Source organism: Myotis yumanensis, unplaced genomic scaffold (assembly GCF_028538775.1).
Source record: "Myotis yumanensis isolate MYYU_CA2020_CCGP unplaced genomic scaffold, mMyoYum1.0.hap1 SCAF_14, whole genome shotgun sequence".
NCBI lineage: Eukaryota > Metazoa > Chordata > Mammalia > Chiroptera > Vespertilionidae > Myotis > Myotis yumanensis.
In genome coordinates this window covers 48,550,918-48,570,215 of record NW_027223765.1, presented here as the reverse complement: position 1 = coordinate 48,570,215, position 19,298 = coordinate 48,550,918, and the positions used below count along the sequence as shown (strand labels likewise).

Genomic DNA, 19,298 nt, shown 5'->3' with positions numbered 1-19,298 from the left:
TTGCAAATATGCTCCCAAATCCAGAATTAATTATAATAGCATAAAATTGTTTTCTTCCCCATTTGCATACCTATATCTATTAATCATCATCCCAAAGTTTCAGAAAATAACAGCAATTAAAAAGCCCTATCTCCTGCCTCTCTATTCCATTTTCTCATTATTACAATCTTTTTATTTCAGTTAGTTTTGGAGACCGACCAGCAGGGATACATAAATTTTTCTGTGTCTTCGACTGAGTTCCTAATTGATATTTCTTCAACTCTTTTCAAAGCAGCTATTTTGGCATCTACAAAAGACGTGGTGTCATCCGAGTCGTAGAAAATATATTTTAATCTTTCACAGCAGTGTTGTTTCTAAGATTTAGCATTTGGGGTAGCAGATGGAGTGGCAAAGAAGTTGCCTATAGGGGCAGCCCACTGCCTCGACTACTCTCCCGCCCTCTGCAGTAACTTATCATTTGAAATAGGAAAGATGCCGTCTCGTTGGATGCATTGCTGAGCTGCAGGTTGTCAGTGGAAGAGTCTGCAGATCACTAATATGAGATCGGAGGGTGGCAGAGGCCTCCCTCCCTGCCCTTCTGTGGCCTCTACCTGCACCCTGTCACCTTCTCCTTTTGCCTTTTCTCTCCCAAGACAAAGCAGTATTCAAAAGGTGACTCAGAGAAGACCCTCCGAGTAAAATTAACTTTATATTTAAAACAATCCTAAATTCCCAGCTCACAAACTGCCACCTCGAGTGGTTTATTTCTTGCTTCAGAAAAGTCCTGAAACCAAAAGAAGTCAGTCATTTGACCCAGGCTTGGCCCAAGGGTGACCTTGAATGGCAAGGCCCTTGGCCTCTCTGAGCATCTGGTTCCTTGCGTGCCTCATGCCCCCCAGTCTGCTCAAGCCAGGGATTCTCTTTCATGGCAGAGTTTCACCTGGTCCTTCAGCGAGCAAATAAATAATAAGACAAATAGTTGCTGGCGGGGGGCGGGGGGGTGGGGGGGGGGGGCGGCGGCTAAGGCAGAAGCTCCTCTCTGTTTAACTGAACTGTATCTGACTCACTACCTCAAAACTTAGTATGTTATTCTCTTTGGAAAAGTATCCTCATAATTAAAAAATGTAATGACAGTTGACATTCAATATATTCTGTATTAGTTTCAGAGGTGCGGTATAGTAGCTAGACAAGGACGTGCTTTACAGAGTGATCCCCATCCCTGACACTTTAAGTACCCACCTGGCACCCTACATAGTTATCACAATATTATTGACTATATTCCCCCAAGTGTTTGCTTCCCAAGTGGGGGATTTATGGAGTCCTGGTGTGCATGCAGACCAGTCACAGTATGTCCTAATGCTCCAGAAAGACGCGGAGTCAGAGCTGAATTCGAGTTCTGCCTCTGTTTGTAGTTTCTGTCAGTCACTTATTAGCCCTGATCCATTTCCTTGTCAGTTAAATGAAGAGGAATCTGTCCTGTCTCCTCCGCGCCCTGGGCTCTGCTGAAAGTTCCCTGTCCAGGATGGAGCACTGCCCCACTCTAAGGCACTCGTGTTTTCATTTGTCTTGTCAGTAATGAAGACTGCCCCACGCCCACTCCAACACTCTTCTACGATGTACAGCTCAGTGTTGGAAAGTGGGAGGCCCTCTCTGAATCATGCTTTCTGCTGATCAGACACCTCCACTCACCAGCCCTGAGGCTAGGAAATGCCATGAATTCCCACCCATCGCCAGGGCCACCGGCACCTGCTCGCGGGGCTGGGATGAGGTTACACGGGGCTGGGATGAGGTTACACGGACAGACAGCACCACAGGGGTTTGCATAGCAGCGGGCACTTACTAAGCAATCAGCTCCGGCTATTTTTAACCCTCCACACTCTCCCCCAATTCTGGCAGCCCTCCTGAAGAACAGCAACAACCCGTATTTAAAAGGAAGTCTCTCCTTTATTCCCCAAACAGGGCTGGTTCAGTCCTGGCCAGGTGTTTGTGCTAGATGAGTACTGTGCCCGGAACGGAGTCCGAGGGTGTCACCGGCATCTCTGCTACCTCAGAGACCTGCTGGAGCGGGCGGAGAACGGCGCCATGATCGACCCCACCCTCCTCCACTACAGCTTTGCCTTCTGTGCATCCCACGTCCACGGGAACAGGTGAGCGCCGGCCGCAGGTCCTCCTCCAGGTCATGTTCCTGGTTTCTGCCTGGTCCTGCTTGTAGGGTCACCTCTACCTCTCTGCCCTTCCCCATTCCCTCAGTAGGACACACAGACACAGGGAACACAGAGAACAGGAAGTGTCACTTGGACTTGGAGAGTGGCCTATGAAATGAGAGCCGTCTCGGTTAAGATCATGGCCCCTCCGCTCGCTAGCAAGGACCTGGGTAGTTACAGCCTCTGTGCCACAGTCTTCACTCTGTAGACAGGATAATGATGTCCTAAGCTGGTTGTTGAGAGGATGCCAGGGCACAGAAAGGGCGCAGCACATGCCTGGGATCTGGCAAGGGGTTAAGGTTCGCCTTGCTGTTACCATCACTCTTTCCATAAATATTAAATGATTACCAACGGAGGGTCAGGCACTCTGGAATACATTCAGCATGCACGGTGAACAGAAATCAAGCACCAAACAAGGGCAGAGGTGCTCAGAGACCGGTGCTCTGAGAAAAGCGGGTAAAATGTCCTGGCAGCATTTAATAAAGGAACAGGACTCCGAGGGAGGGGCAGGTCGACAGCGGGCCTCCTGGAGGAAGCGATGCTCGGACTGAGAACTGAAGCAAGTGTAGGAGTTGAGCAGCTCCAGGCAAATGCCCTGCACGGGGAGGAAGCCAAGTCTATTTCAAGAGCTAGAACAAGCAGGTGAAGCTGAAAGGCAAAGATAATCATAGGCTTTTGGTTTAGCCATCGAGCTGGGAAGAACGTCAGAGCTCACCGTGTGATCAGCCCCCTCGTTTTACAGGCTTCATAGACAAGACCAGAGCATCAGTTCTCCTAACTTTGTGCAAAGTACTCTCTTCCTTTAGACGTTGCCCAGCTCCTGGAGGAAAAGATCCAAGTTCTGAATAATGCAAAACAGCAAATAATTTAAGAACGTTTGCATTTGGCTCTGAAGACGTGGAATAAATTTCAACACTGCCGCAGCCAGTTTACTAGCCCAATGCATGTAGCCTCCCATGGCTGCAAAGAGGAGCCTGCCTTACCCCAGAGCACCCCACCCGGGCGCCAGGGAAGGCACCCCCAGGGGAAGCTAGGTGCTTCAGAAGCCCGGCCTGTGGTGCAAAAGTTGCTGCTCTGGGAAATTCTCATGTGAGGGAGTCCTGAACTGACTGCATTTATTTCAAGTCAGAACCGTGTCAGTCGTCTTCATCTTTGCAAGCGATACAACTCAGGAATGTCCGTGGGATCTGCTCTGTGCCTTTCCTTTCTCTAGTGGTGGTGGATTTTATCAAATGCACCTTTAGCATTTAGAGCTAGATAACAATAGCATTGTAGGTTTGCATAGTTAGCGGACAATAAGGTTTTCATCATCTGCCATTATGACCAGGTTCACTAGCCCTGCATATGACCTTTTGTTTGCACAAAGGATATTTTTGAAAACCTGATACCTGAGAAGTATCTGTGCATAATTCTGCTTTTTATAAATATGTACACTTTGATGACTATCTGTTACAGCCTCTTGGACTGAATTCTTGAGAGAGAGAGAAGTTGCATTATATTCTCTGGGTTGTCACACTGTATTCTACATATGTTACTGAATAAGAAAGTGTTATAAAATAATGAAGTGTTGTTGTAAACTCCCTGGTAAACATCATCATGAATTATGATACACATTGTCTGGATTTCATATTGTAAGACTGCCACTTGCTTCACAGTTAGGTTTATACATCTTGTCATGGAAACAGTTTGGGGTTTCTTATTTTCTTTTCAGTTCTGATTTTCCTTATGCAAGTTTGCATCTTTTTTCCTTATTATTTTGGTTTGAATGCATTTGCTCTTGCTGTTTGATGCATCCTTCTTTTTATTTCTTTTGTTTGTGCATGTGTGTGTGCTCTTGATTCTCCTGTGCTGGCCACTCTCTGTGCATGCCCCGTGCCAACACCCCCTCTCCAAAGTCAACAAATGCATGTGTACCTTAGTGGGCTGCCACCACACACAGACCCTGAAGGGAGCAAAACTCCCTCCCCATCTGAACCAGAGGCTAAAAAAGACACAAAAAAGGAATGTAAAAGAAGAAAAGATTTCAAAACTCAGGCAAACCCAGAGCCCAAAAGGTAAGAAGTTACGTGTGTATTGGCTTGTATTTTGCAATGTCTGTGACCTTCCCCTACACCCTCCCCCATCCACACCACAACCTCTACCTTAGCAAACAGCAGGCTTTTTGTATTCCTGAGGTCTCTTTTCCTTTAAGGTTTGTCAAGAGCACACTTTAAAATAATCCTAGCCATGGGTGAAAATACCATGTATTAGGGCTGAATTGGAGTCAGGTGTTTAGTGATGCTTAAAACATGTTCTTATTTTTAAAAACTAGTTGAGCAATATATACACAGAATCATGAGTCAGATTGCTGTTTTAGTGGCATCTAGTTAGGGTCCTGGTACCTTACCAAGTCATTCATATTAAGCAACCCGTGATTTATAATTTTGAAATTATGTTTCAAGAGCAAATAAAACGTGTTGGCATAAGATGGGTCTATACATTTATAGCGGCTCTGTCGTTTTCAGCAAACTCCCCTCAGTTCCACACTAATTTGTGAAAGAAATTGATCTTCAAATACAATTTATAATAAAGTCACAAAGTAAAGCCTCTTAGTAGAAGAATCACTTATATAATAAGCTCACTCAGAAGGCACTTTTAAGTTATAAAATTGTGTTTATCCTCTCCTGTTTCCTGTGACCTTTAGGGACACTCTCTTTGTGAATTGATAAAATGGCAAATTAGTGGCTTTTTCCCCCTTAAAATTAGATTTACAATAATTTCCTGTGTTACCCCTATGTCCTTCTTCACCTTCCCTACCCTAGCTCCAAATTAACACTAATATTTTCAAATGTCTTCATTGTGGTTTTGAAACTGATTTTATAGCCCTGGCTGGCTTTGCCAAGCCGTACAGAGTTCACAAGCAGGTATGCTTTGTGCATCAGGATAAATTTATCCATTGGAATATTTCTAAGCCCTGAAATATATGCAGTCATGTGTAGGCAGACAGATGACAATGCCAACTTTCACTTCCTTAGAGCAGGTGGCAAGCTGTCCACAGTGTACCCAGGTCTAATAGTGAAGGTCACAGAAAGCTCCGATTCCATGTGGACACCCGTCTTCTGAACTTGCAGTATGTAAGGCTGGAGGAGAAGTGGAGTTTCTATGTGTGCCTCCCTGTGGGGGTCGCAAGGCAGGGCAACCAGTAAGAAAGTGCCTTGAGAATGTGGCAGGTGCCTGGAGACTCTGGCTTCTGTCCAAGGTGCTGCTTTTGGGAGTGATCAGAATTGAAACAGAACAGAGAGTGAATGGTCACCCTTGATGGAACCTGACCTAGTCCCTGGGCCATGAAAAATTATCCAAAAGGATCTTGAATGGTACCATGAGAGGATTGTGTGTGTCCTATGGTCTGTGTTTGCCTGCATTTTTTAAAGAAGAAGAAATCATAATATTAAGTATCAGTTATGTAACATTCTGCAGTTTACAAAGCAGTTTTATATATTCTATCTCACTTGCTATAACATTTTCAATTGGGCTATTTTTACATCAATTTTGCAGATGGTTAAACTGTATGAGTCGCTCATTGAAGCAGCAAACCCGGATGTTCTGAGTCCTAAGGTCTTTCTCTTTGCATATATCAGCACTGTACATAGATTCTAAAGATCTGAGTATTAGAACCTGTTCTGTGTATATCTAGGATTATTGTATCTCCTTTCTGTGCCTCAGTTTTCTCATCAACAAAATGGGCACACAGAATCATAGCATCAGTAATATCTCACCAATCTCTAATATTATCTTCCATGGGTTATAATAGCAAATGAAGTAGTACATTATCAGATTTCATAAATAAGGTTTAATTAAAATAAGGACAGTTGCTGCCATTTGATAAGCACTCACTACATGCCAGGCACTGTGTGGAGTGCTGCTTACATATATTATTTTATTTTATCCTTATTACATCCCGATAAGTGTTATTACTACCTTCATCTAACAGATGAGAAGTTTGTGGCTCAGATAAGTTCGGTCACTTACACCATAACAAATACGTGTGTGTGCCTAATGCCAGCATGAATATTCTGACATGGAGCTTGCATTTGCACCTCCCTGCCCTGCATTCACATTGTGTACATGTGAGATGCCAGCTTCAGCCCTTTGATATGAGGTTAAACATCTCAGGTGAGATATATAGTAGTCATGAATTAATTTAAGAGTTTTCCATTTTTGTCCTAAAAATGTCGAAAGTCCATTTGGCCCTCCTGACAATGTTGGACGGTGGAGAAAGTCAGGGCCGTATCTGAAGTGTTAGATCACCCAAGGGACAGTCTCCTTTGAACACTAACCACAGCCCTTGGTGTGGACCATTTTCCTAACCTCTGGCACCAGGATGAGCACTGTTTGCATGTAGAGATGTCATCTATTCTTTGACCCAGATTAGGAAGGAATTCATGAGTCATGGGCACAAATGGCCCTTTCACTGGATTTAACTGAACAATAGTACCTATTTCTATTGTCACCTCACAACCAGCTTCAGATTAGATAGAGAATTGCTTTTTTCTTAATTATTAACTTTTTAACCTACTATTAACTCAGCAGCCCCAACGGTGGAGGCAGAGCTCTGGCCTGCTGCAGCTGGAAATCATCAGTGAGTGCCCAGGGGCCAATGACCGAGGTTCTCCCACCTTCCCCGGAAGCCTGTGTCACATCTCTGTGACAACCTGTGCCTATGTGAATCAAAGACACCTAATCCAAAGGGGACACTCTGGTCAGCCAGGAAGCTATTTGCCCTGCCATCAGCTCATTCACCGCAAGAGGTGGAACCATCCACACGTTTGGCATCTTTACACCATAGCAAATACGTGTATGAGCCTAATGCAATGGTGGTTCTTGACCCGGCATGATCTTTCCCCCGGGCAACATCTGGCAATGTCTGGAGATATTGCTGATTGTCACACTGAGAGGGTTCGTGCAATGTCATTGAGCAGGTAGAGGCCAGGGATGTTTTTAAATATCCTGCAATGAACAAGATGGCCCCTGCAAAAAAAAAGAAAAAGCCTTTCAAAACAAACTCCCAGGTGATGGGCTGAATTTTCTCCCCTCTACTTGGATTTTTTACACAAATTTAATCTGTGTCTAAAGGCATAACAGTTGCCACTACTGATTTTCAGCTTGCGAAGTGGTTCCCACACTCTAGTCTGCATATAAATCTTTTCGGTCCCATCCTAAAAGAATTAGTTTCAGCAAGTCTTAGATGGAGCCGGACACCAGCACTTCTAACTAGTTCCTCCCGGTAACTGTGAGGCATTTGGCCTTCAGAGTCCACTGGTTTAAGGTCTTGGTTGTCAAACGTGGCTGCACGTTGAATGACTTGGGGAGCCTGGTCAATGCTGACACCTTAGCCCCACCTTCAGAGGTTCGGAATTGATGACTCTGGGATATGGCCTAAGCACCATGCTTTTAAATCTCTTCAAGTGATTCCTACAGGTAGCAATGTTTGAGGACCACTCATTGAGGGAACATTAGTTTGGGCCAGCTCTTTAAAATCGAACCTATTTTCTCTGAGAGGGAAAAGGAAAATATACGTTCAACTGGTTGCAGTTGGCGATCATGAAATTGACAGATGTAAATCACTGTATCTTCTAATTTTTAAATCGGCTCCTAAGGTTGCAGTACTTAATTTTCACCATAATATTTTCAGTATTCTTTCCAGATGACATTTAGATTAGCATCACTTTGGTCACTGTCCCACGGTGACAAGGCAATCAAATGGCTCCGATGATGGCAACTTGCGTCAATGTTCCTTGGATCCCTTTAATATTGGGGTGGGGAAATTTTCTCATTTACATTATTATTTAACATTTCTTGAATGCCAGTGCTGCTCTTCACATATGGCCTGCGGAGAAAGTACATTGTATCAGCAATTAACAAATCCATAATGCCAACCGCCCCAATCCAAAGTAAGCTGCATAGATTAATGAGTCTGCAAGCAGATGTAAGAGGGCAGGAGTCCTAAAAAATCTCCAAAAATGTGTCCAAATATTCTTCGGTTGATGTCTGAGGAGCCAGGGGGCTGCTTGTGTGCAGGAACCGTGGGATCCCTGTGGGTTAGATCTGAGTGACTGGGCAACCAGATGGAACTCACTTTTCTCCTGTTACTCCACCAGGGTCCCTAAGTCAGCAAATGGTTCCATCTACCCAGCTGCCCAGGACAAAACCTCAGGAGCCATCCTTCCTCCACATCACATCTCAGCACATGACAGGGATTCAGTTACTCTGCCCTGTCAGTGCCCTTAAGTCTCTCTCAAGTCCATCCACTTCTCCATCTCTTCGTGTCACTACCAGAGTTCAGGTTGATTGACTCTCCCCTGGATACAGTGATCGCCTTATTGACTGTGTTCTTGCCTCCCGTGTTGGTCCTCGCTCCCAGTCCACGTCACACGATGGTTTCTTTTATTTCTTTTTCGTGGATTCCTACCTGGGAGTAAATGAGTGCTTTTTGCATATTTTTATTTTTCCTTTCACTCCTATCTCACCTTCCTCCCTCTCTCCCTCTCCCTCTGTCACATACATAAACACCTATTATGACATTATGTCTGGGGCTTTTTGACTCTCCCCTCCCCAAAGAGAGAGAGAAGACTGTAGCAGGGATAGCTCTATTTTACTGATTTCTGAATACGGCTCTTTAGTAGCAGGCCGGTGTGCGTGGGGAAGGAGCGGTGGCAGTGACCCTCATATTTGTGGCCCATGTTACACACTGAACATTATTGCACTGGCCTTCAGGCTCTGAGCGGGTGTGGGCCCTGCTTATGGCTGAGTCATGCTCTCTAAATTCTAAAGAACAAGCCTCACCTAATAGGAAGTACTTGTAACGGGGAGAGGGGAAAAGTCCAAACACATTTCAAAGAAAGTCTGCATCGCAGGGAGAAATTCTCTTTAGAGCTTGCATTGTGGCTTTTTATGTGACTCTCTTCCTTGGGAAATTTGCCTCAGGAGAACAGCAGAGTATCCAACTCAGACACAAAAATCTTATAAAATGTACTGAATTATCTGTCCCATCGGTGCAATCTTTCTAAAAAATGTTCAAGTACTATGCATTTCCCTTCTAAAATTCCAATAATGTGTCTGACCACTTAAAAGTCTACACATTGGGTGTTCAGGTGGAAGCTAAAGTCTAATTAGCTGTGTTTATCTGGAAATAAAGAAACTAATCTCTTCCCTTAATCCCCAAAGAGAAAAATCTATATAGTATCAGGTTTGGAAATTGGTCCTTCTCTGGGGAAAGAAATATAAGCTCTCCTGCAATGCATACATTATATATCATTTTTCTATCATCTGTTGGGTTCTTGTTTCATTCCATATCTGGGCCTCCCCTGGGCCACTCTGATGGATGCCTTTGTGTCAATAGCATCCATGCTCTCTGAGATTGTTCAGTAGGAAAAACTTCTTGATCACTCCCGGCCATATAATAGAGACCTTCTGATATTGCTGGGCTATCATGCATGTTTAGAAAAACAGTCAACAAGTCAGAAAAGACCTCGCTGGTATATTTTCTGCCATCTCCAGGCGTCTTTTTCAAGTTGCCCACCTCTAGGAGCGGCAATGCACATTTGTAATGTTGTAGAAACTGCTCCTTGTTGCTTTGTATCTTACCCTTTGTGATATAAACACTTTGATGTATTTGTTTTAACAGCATGTCTTGGCCCCGGGGCGTCCGGGCATAATTAAAAAGGGCCTGGGCTGGAGGGAGAGGAGAAGGAAAGGCTAAGGCTGGGCTTCCTAATGAAGCAGTGACCATGGGAGTGAGAGCCCTAATTACTACTCTTCATTAACCTAGAGATTACACAAACCATCCCGATGAGCGGGCAGGGAGGTCTCCTTGTGAAATGACAGTGCTTTGGTGCTGTCTTGAATTTGTAGTTGTTAGCCACAAAGTAAAAGATTCTAGTCTAGGAGTAAATTCAAAGGTCATTCTAAAAGTTGCAAGGATAAAGAATTTCTAGAAGTCAATTAAAATAAAAGGAAGAGCTAAGAGAGCGTGTTCAGCCTGAGTGTCGTATTCAAGGAGCGCTGCCAGGCACGTCAGCGAGAGAGGCTGTCCCACTCTGGCCCTTGCCACTCTCGGGTTTCTGGGCTGGAACAATTTCGTAGCAAATAGAATTGTTATCATCTTGTTTGAGGACATTTTCGTGGATCCGTAATGCAGTCTTCAGGCATGCATCCATTTGGAGAGAGAGAATATATCATGTTTACAGCGCCTGCACCAGCATATGTGGACATTTGCATTTGGAGAGAAAGTCTATTCCCACTTCAGCTGGAGTTTTACCCCTTGTTGGTGGTGATTGGAGCTGAAAGCTGGCTGTGTGTGGAGAGGTGAGCCAGACATTCTCTCCTCTTTTGTTGAATCCAGACCTTCTTTTGACACCTGGATTCTGATGCAATATCTGAACACACCAGCCAGCGTAAGCTTGGAATGAATGTAGTAACCTGACTGCCTTGAAAAGGTATCTGACCTTGCAGAGCAGGGTTTTGTGTCCCAGCTTTCGGCATAATGTGGAGACTGCCAGTGGGATCATTAAACGCCGGGAGTCTGCACACCTGGGTGTGTAGGGACTGCTTACCAACCCCAAGAGATAAGTTCACTTTCACAAGACTCACTGCAGCTTCTTTTCTCCCACTAGGTCGCTCATACTTAATCCCAAAGATCAAAATAAGATGTTTCACGTTAGAAGCCTAGTGCCTGGTCACATTGGATTAATCCTACACTAGACGTTAATTAACAAGCTCTAGCTCAGGAGCATTAGGGGAAGGAGAACAAGCTGCGTAGCTAGTAACTTAAAGGACGGGCAGCTGGGTTGGGGTAGTTTACATCTGACAAGGGGAAGAAAAACAACTCCAGATATATTATTATTTGTGACATGGCTCAGGATGGGAGCCTGTGAGGAGAGTGAAGATGACAGAACTGGTGCTAACCACGGTGACAAGGACTTGAAGAGCAGCCGACGTGACATCTTTCCTCTCATGCTGCTGAAAATGTCAGCTTTGTGAAGGACAGTGAGAAAATGGTTTGCCGAAAACTTGAAAGGTGGGTTCCGGAGATGCCGGCTGTGTCAGATGCAATATAGTCTCCAGTGGCCGGGGAGACCCACTTCTGGCCACAGTGATGGCCTGCAGGTGGCAAGGAAAGGGCCCCGCCTGCCACCGGCTCCAGAAATGCCTGCACTTGACCTGCATATTGTCTCGCGTTTGCAGGATCATGATACACAAGGAGTTGTGAGGCAGCGTGCAGTTAGGTGGAACCAGAGACCAGGTGCCACCTTTCCTTGGCATGTGTGTGTGTGTGTGAACACCTAGGTTGAAAGGTACCAGCGCTTCCACTAAATTGGGAGCCTGGGAGGTGATGCTGGGAGCCGCAGGGAGTGGGAGGGGAACTGGGATGGGGCAGTGGCAGAAAAGTGGGAAACAGACCACAGCTCTGGTTCTCAAGCCGTAACTGCCATTAAAATAACCTGGGGGGCTTGAGCCATGACGAGGTCTAGTCCCCGCTGCAGACAGAAGAACCAGAGCCTGCGGACGGGACCAGAGCTCTCACTGTTCCAGAAAATACAGCCAGAGCTTAGAGCTACTGACCGTTGGGGATCGTCTGGTGAGGGCACAGCTGCTGGACCAGCAAATCCACCTGTGTCTTCTCTTCTGTCCATGGGCTGAGTTTAGGTCACAGGACAGTGGACAGTGACCATGAGAGGGAGGAACTGGCCCAAGGGAAGGTCTTCAGCATCAACAGCTGGGAAATAGGCACCTCAGTGTACCTTCCCCAAGGTCCTCACAGTGCTGCCAAGGTCATTCCTCCAGAGGAAATTCAGGTGCTTTAGGAAATAGCAATGGACGGTAAGCCACAAAAAAAGAGGCAGAAAACGCACCAGCCAGGACGCGAGAGGACTTGGGGTGTTCAGTCCTCAACGTGTGTTCTGAGTAGACACTTCTTAGCTGGGATTTACTGGCTAAGAGTTTAAGACCCAGCTCCATCTCTCCTCTCCCATTCTTTGTGACACCCTAAGTGTTAAAAGTATTGAGAAAGGAACCAGTTTTATGGCAATTGTAGACTCACCCCCAAATGTTTCCAGAAAACAACAACATCAGCGTGGCTGCCGAGACTAATAAGTTCTTCTGTTTACTTCTCGGTCAGCACCACTTGGCATGACCTTGGAAATAGTGCAAACGGCACTTGTGGAAGGGATTGCTAGCGTCCCCACGGCACCAGGCACTTGGAGGAGACCTCTGGTTTTATTTTTATTTTTATTTACTTTTTAGATATTTAAATGCTATATTTATTTGTGTGTGTGTTTTAAATCTTCATCTCTTGTATTTAATTCACTCCAATCCGAGGGAAATTGGGAACTCTGGATCAGAAATATCCTTTCAGCTACAGGAACAGCCAGCAAAAAAATATTTCCCTGCTCTAGGGCAGAGGTTCTCAGTGTGGGTTCCAAACCAGCGTGGCCAGAGAACTTGTTAGAAATGCATTCTCAGACCCCACCCCACATTTACGGAACCAGAAACTCTTGGGTGGGGCCCAGCCATGCGGTCAGGGCAAAGCCGTCCAGGTCATTCTGAGGCACTGCCCTAGGGAAGGGGTTTCATTGCTTCTGTGAGAAGTGCTCCCCCAAATATTGAACAGGACTTTTCAATTAATAGCTCTGTAGAAATCTTTCTAAACCTGTACAATTAGCATAAGCAATCTAAGGGTCCATGAAAAATAAGTTGATGTTTGATAGACTGTTCAAAACTAATTATGTTAAAAAAAAAAAAAAAAGGATATTTTTGCTCTTTAACTGACATGGTTACAACCTGTGATCTTTAACAAATTCTATTATTCCCTCATGTCTCTTCCTTTTGTAAAATAACATCCCCTGTTACCACTACCATTTCAGAGCAGTTCTGGCAATTGCAAACAAATTTGCATTCGTTGTCAAAATCCTGATTTTTTTTATCACCTGGGTTTTGGGTTTTGGGGTGTGTGTGTGTGTGTGTGTCTGCACTACATGCCTTACAGATGTTGAGTTAGTTTCATTTATTTTAAAATAAAAGTATTCATACAAACATAGGCAATTAAGAAGCAAATTTAAGAATAGATTACAACAATAAATTTTAGTTGTTTACTTTTTTCTGAATAGTGAGATAACAGTTCAGAAAGGAGAGATTGTCAGGGAAGTGGGAGGTGCTAGCTGACACCTTTAATCATTACAAATCTGAGTCATCAGAACAAAAGGGAAAATCATAATCAAATTTTACATTGTAATAATACCCTTCATAGTGAGAATTAACTGAGAAGGCCAGGCACACACAAAATGTTTAGTTTTTTTCATCTGAGATGCAAACCTAAAAGTTCCCTCTTAATTGCCTAAGTTAGCCATAGAAGACTTGTTAGTTAAGGAATGAATGATTTTATTCCGAGAAGTTTATCTCCTAATAATGGCAGCAGGCATCTCTGGGCTGCCCATTCTATATAATAAAAGGGTAATATGCAAATTGACCGAACAACGGAATGACAGGAACACCTGCGGCCCCTCACCCTGGCTGGCCCCACCCACAGCCCCTCACCCCAGCCAGCCCACCACCAATGGCCCCCATTGGGGCAGGTTGGCTGGACCCCACCAGTGCATGAATTTGTGCACCGGGCCTCTAGTGTTAAATAGTTCCATGCCAAACCCCTCTGTGACTTGTAAATAATATTTAATAGCATTTTTCTCTGGGTTAATTCCCTGCTAAGAAACAAAAATCTTAAAATGGCTTATTTTTTTCCCAATCGAGTATATGCACACACATGCCAATTGTATAAACATGTATTCGGTGTGTCCGTAAATCATACTTTGTGTAAACAAATTCCAAGCCCTGACTGGTTTGGCTCAGTGGATGGAGCATCGGCCTGAGGACTCAAGGGTCCCGGGTTCGATTCTGGTCGGGGGCATGAACCTTGGTTGCGGGCACATACCCAGTGGGAAGTGTTCAGGAGGCAGCTGATCGATGTTTCTCTCTCATCGATGTTTCTAACTCTCTATCCTCCCTTCCTCTCTGTAAAAAATCAATAAAATATATTTTTTAAAAAATTCCAAAAGCTACAGCTAAAAGAAGTTGTAGATTAAACATGAGACTTTAGCACAGAAAATGTCACATGTATTTTATGGGGGCCAATGAATTCAAGATTTAACTACAGATTTTTAATAAACTTTTTGAGATTTCTCCAGAAATTTTGAAAATAAGGGCACATTCATAGATTACCACAGCCTACCCAATATTTACCATTTTGCCTTTTTTCTTCCCTTAAGTTCAAGGGAACTTTTATGAAAAGGTGGATCATAACAGGATTTTACCATTTAGCAGTGTTTTGTGTGTGTGGCGGGGAGGGGGGCGTTCTCATTTTTTTCCAGTGGGACATTTTCAGTATTTTCAAAGAAGGAAACTGACCGATCAACCCCTAACAGGAGGTACATTGCTATAATTTGCCAAGCCTTTTGTGTAGTCAGACTGGTCTAGTGTACAGGATTTTCCCAACTTATGCTGGATCCTTGAGAAGGCCTATAAATAAGACCGTTTGTTTGGTCTCAAGATGACTTGCATTTGCAAACTGAGGAATGTTCCAATAGAAGTTTCATGGTGACGCACCAGCCTGCAAACTGGCTCAGGCAGTAGTCAAAACAAGTCACTACCGATCTGGGAAGCTGAAGTCTTTGAATGGGTCAGATTACCCTCCATCTAATTTGGCACAGATAAACTTGAGCTGTAGATATGCAGTGTCCCTTTGTATTTTCAACTTAAATGGTCCAAACCAAACAGGGAAAATGTGTGTGGACCTAATGCCAATTTAGAAACACGGGAATACCATGATTAAACTGAAATTCACTTATTTGTGCTAAGGTCTGTTGTATTAAAATGAACAATAGTTTGCTAAGATTGAAAAATATCATATGTGGCTTGTTTGGTTGTGTTTTTTTTTTTTAGCTTTATTAAGATATTGACAAATATTTGTAGGTTTAAGGTGTACGATGTTATGATTTGATACACAGATATATTGTAAAATGATTATCACAGTAAGGTTAGTTAACACCTACATCCCCTTACATAATTACCATTGTTTTGTGTGTGGTGAGAACATTTAGTATCTACTCTCTTATCAACTTTGAAGTATATAATAAGTACTAGAGGCCCGATGCACAAAATTTGTGCAAGAGTAGGCCCTTGCAGCCCCTGCTTTGCCCGGAATGTCGACTGGAAGGTCGTCCGGATGGTCTTTCTGCTGTTCGGCCATTTGGTCATTTGCATATTATGCTTTTATTATTATAGATTATTCACTAGAGTCCCCCTGCTCTGCTTTAGCTAGAAGTTTGTACCCTTTGGTCAACACCTCCTCATTTTCCCCACCCCTCAGGCCCCCGCAACTACCATTCTACTCTCTATTTCTATGAGTTAGACTTTTTTAGATTCCATATGTGAGAACATACAATATTTGTCTTTATCTGACTGACATTTCACTTAGCATCATGCCCTCAAGGTCTATTCATATTATTGCAAAAGGCAGGATTTTCTTATTTTTTTATGGCTGAATATTTCATCACACATAATAGCTTACATTTCCTTTATCCTTTGTTTTATATATATATGTTTAATATGTTATATACATATGAAATATATATATGAAAATATGTGTGAAATATATATCCATGTATCTGTCAGTGGGCACTTGGATTATTTCCACATCCTGGCTATTGTCAATAATGCCACTATGAACATGGGGGTACAGATGTATTTTAAAGATAGTGATTTCCTTTCCTTCAGATATACCCAGAAGTGGGATTGCTGGATCATTTGGTAGTTCTATTTTTAATTTTTTGAGGTTCCTCTATACTGTTTTCCACAGTGGCTGCACCAAATGACATTCCCATCGACAGTACACAGGCGTTCCTTCTCCTCCATCGTCTCACCAACACTTGTTATACTTGACCTTTCGATAATAGCCACTCTCACAGTTGCGAGATGATATTTCATTGTGAATCTGATTTGCATTTCCCTGATGATTAATGATGTTGAGCATCTTCTCACCTACCTGTTAGTCATTTGTATGTCTTCTTTGGAAAAACATCTATTTAAGTTGTCTGCCCAATTTTTAATCAAATTGTTTGGGGTTTTTTGTTTGTTTGTTTGTTTTTTTGCTAATGTCAGTTGTTCCAAATTTTCAAGAGAATTGTATTACAAAACTTTCCTAATTTAAAAAATGTTGGCAAATAGTTAAAAATTTTAAGAAACTATGAGACACACAGACCTAAAAGTTGAACCTCCAAGCCACTAGTTTGTACATTTTACCATTTCACAATAAATGAGCGACAATTTTGCAAATGATAACCCAAAACACCGCACCCCCTTTAGTAACCAGCTCTGAGAAGCAGGACTTCCCCTAAGGCTACATTTGTCATTGCCATTGTTCTTCTGAAAGAGACAGTTTCCTCCTGCTGGAGGTTTGATTGGATGGTGTCAGCACACGAGGTTCCTGTCACTTCATTGCCATGTCTTCCTTCAGGCCCGATGGGATCGGAACTGTGACTGTGGAAGAAAAGGAACGTTTTGAAGAAATCAAAGAGAGACTCCGAGTTCTGTTGGAAAATCAGATTACACATTTTAGGTAAGGATCTGGGGTAGAGGGGCTCCTTAGGAGGGGGAGACTAGGGGGGCTTGATTTACTGAAATGGTAAGTCCATCAGATACACATTGGATATTTAGAAATAACCGAATGAAAAAGCAAACCGATAAGACTGGGCTCCACAATAGCTCAGAGACTTTGAAATCTTAAGGTCATTTCATTTCCACCAAAGGAACAGCCCCTCCTTGTACAAGTTGACCGTGGTCATCAACCTAGTTTTTGTTTAATCCATTAAAAAGTTGTATGGGAAGCTTCTTCAGGTTTCCTAAATAAAGCACTGAAAGGCCTTGTGAACCACATCATGTGATCAGGGAAGGAAGGCAGTGGCACCCACAGGGGAAGCCACCTTCCCCTCAGGGACAGGGCGAGCTGCTCCTCAGGGAAGGAAAGCTGATGGGTCTTGCAGGTTGGCTCTTCTCCACACCCTGGAGCCAGCAGGAGTGGCTGCCTTGAGCCTGGTGCCATGTGGCCCACTTCTCCTTGGGACAAATCCGTCATTTCTAATGCTGCACTTGTGGTTCTGGACCCGAAGCCTGAACCAGTAACTCAAAAATAAGAAGCCCATTTATAATGGCATAATAAATACATCCTTGTTATAGGCCCTTCCAGATACAGGGGCTGGATAAGCATCTCATTATTTGTTTATTCTCAGAACAATTTTGTAAGGAAGTTATTGTGGTCCCCATTTAAACAGCAAGTAAACTGAGGCTGAGAGACGTTCAAGACTTGCCCCAGGCCAGTCTGAGTGTAAGTAGCCCATGCTGGTCCCTTTGTACCGTAAGGAACAGTGTCCCAAAGGGCTGGTGACAGCTTAAAACAGTGGAATTCCTAGTGATATCTAACACAGACCCCCCTGGATAAATCTTTATTGATCATTCACTACATGCAAGATGCATTGCCAATAATGGAAAATCCATTAATAATTAAAAACCACAGGCAAAGAAGGACAATTTGCAGAACCATGAATTTGTTTAAAAGACCTTCCTTCATTTTCCATATGAATCCTTTAGGGATTAATCTTACCCTCTTTCAACTAATATTTTTATAATGCTGGTCTCTATAATAATATTTAAGGTCTCCTTTGAGCTAACAAATGGTTCTCTTCACAATAGAAATCTACACAGAGCCTTGTCATCACCCTAAATATTCTTGTCTGCTGCAGACGTCTGCAGAGTCTCTCTTCAGTCATCATTCACACATACACATATATACATTATATACACACATAGATGGTGTGAATTCAGATTAACATAACACAACGTGACAAAATAGAAAGCACTTTCTGTTCCTCACAGTATGTCTATAGGAATCAAATTTCAGTATACTTCATGCTAAAGTGTAATAAATCGGGCAACCTGAAGAATTTTCTCTTTTTTAGGTACTGCTTTCCATTTGGTCGACCCGAAGGTGCTTTGAAAGCTACTCTCTCACTCCTGGAAAGGGTAAGAATGAAAGTCAAAGACAGATTCCACATATATAGAAACATGAACAAAATTGTAATGGAATATTGTGGTTGAATAACCTAGACTGTAATTTTTGAGGTATTGTTTACCATTCATCAAATATCAAAGCAAGCATGAAGAAACTGCCTAAAATCTAGGTGTTTTCTCTCCAGACAACAAATAGTTGGATCTATTGAAGACATGTTCCTGGACCTTCCCTGGTTCATGGACAGGCTTTGCCATTCTAACTGTGCATTTGAACTCTCTAAGAAATATAAATGAGTAATGCAGCTAATTGAACCATCTGAATAACCTTTCCTTCCTTACCTTAAGGTTTTGATGAAAGACATCGTTACCCCAGTGCCACAAGAGGAGGTAAAAACAGTCATCCGTAAATGTCTAGAGCAGGCTGCTTTAGTCAACTATTCCCGGCTATCAGAGTATGCCAAAATCGAAGGTAAGACTCCCTTCTGCCCCCAGGTTTTAATTTAAAACTTCGTATGCCTCCCTGGGGAAGTCTCTCTCATTTCTGATGGGCACCAGGAAACAGGGGTCCATCTGAGTATGTTAAGCTGAAACTTGAAAGCACTCAAAATATGAAAATGTGAACTCTTCCTTGGATGTGGCCAAATAAGTGAATGGAAGATCAGAGGCTCAGAAATCAGCCTTTGTAGGGGAAGAATATTAAACGTGGGATGTTATCCGATAACTGAGGTCCCTCTGAGAGTCTGTGTCAGCCCAAAGTGGCTGATGTCTTCCAATGAAGGAGTTCTGCGGGATTACTACCTGCTTTAAATAGAGGAAAACAAAGCAGTTTGTTGTCCACTGTTGATGGCATTGCAAGTAAAGTAACAATTGAATAAAGCAACATCAAGATTTTGCTGAACTCTTTCTTGTCCCTTGAACTTACGAAGAGCTGTCTTTGGTAGCATTTCAAACTTGACGGCAAATTAATGTCCAGCCCTCTCTGATGGCTCCTAGTTTGCTTTTGATCTCATTTGTTATTGCAAC

The 19,298-nt window shown here is 43.2% G+C and overlaps 1 protein-coding gene across 13 annotated transcripts in view; it reads left to right on the top strand.

The window, feature by feature from the left end:
- The window catches only part of CADPS (calcium dependent secretion activator), a 455,401-nt gene that overhangs the window by 321,754 nt on the left and 114,349 nt on the right, over window positions 1–19,298 (top strand). For 7 of the 13 annotated variants that reach the window (XM_070390909.1, XM_070390912.1, XM_070390905.1 and 4 more), the window contains exons 13-17: window positions 1,939–2,126; window positions 4,079–4,237; window positions 16,726–16,827; window positions 18,224–18,287; window positions 18,621–18,744. In XM_070390909.1, coding sequence (XP_070247010.1) covers window positions 1,939–2,126; window positions 4,079–4,237; window positions 16,726–16,827; window positions 18,224–18,287; window positions 18,621–18,744 — 637 coding nt within the window. The remainder of the gene's footprint in view (window positions 1–1,938; window positions 2,127–4,078; window positions 4,238–16,725; window positions 16,828–18,223; window positions 18,288–18,620; window positions 18,745–19,298) is intronic. The other 6 variants (XM_070390918.1, XM_070390917.1, XM_070390910.1 and 3 more) reach the window with 1 other exon arrangement.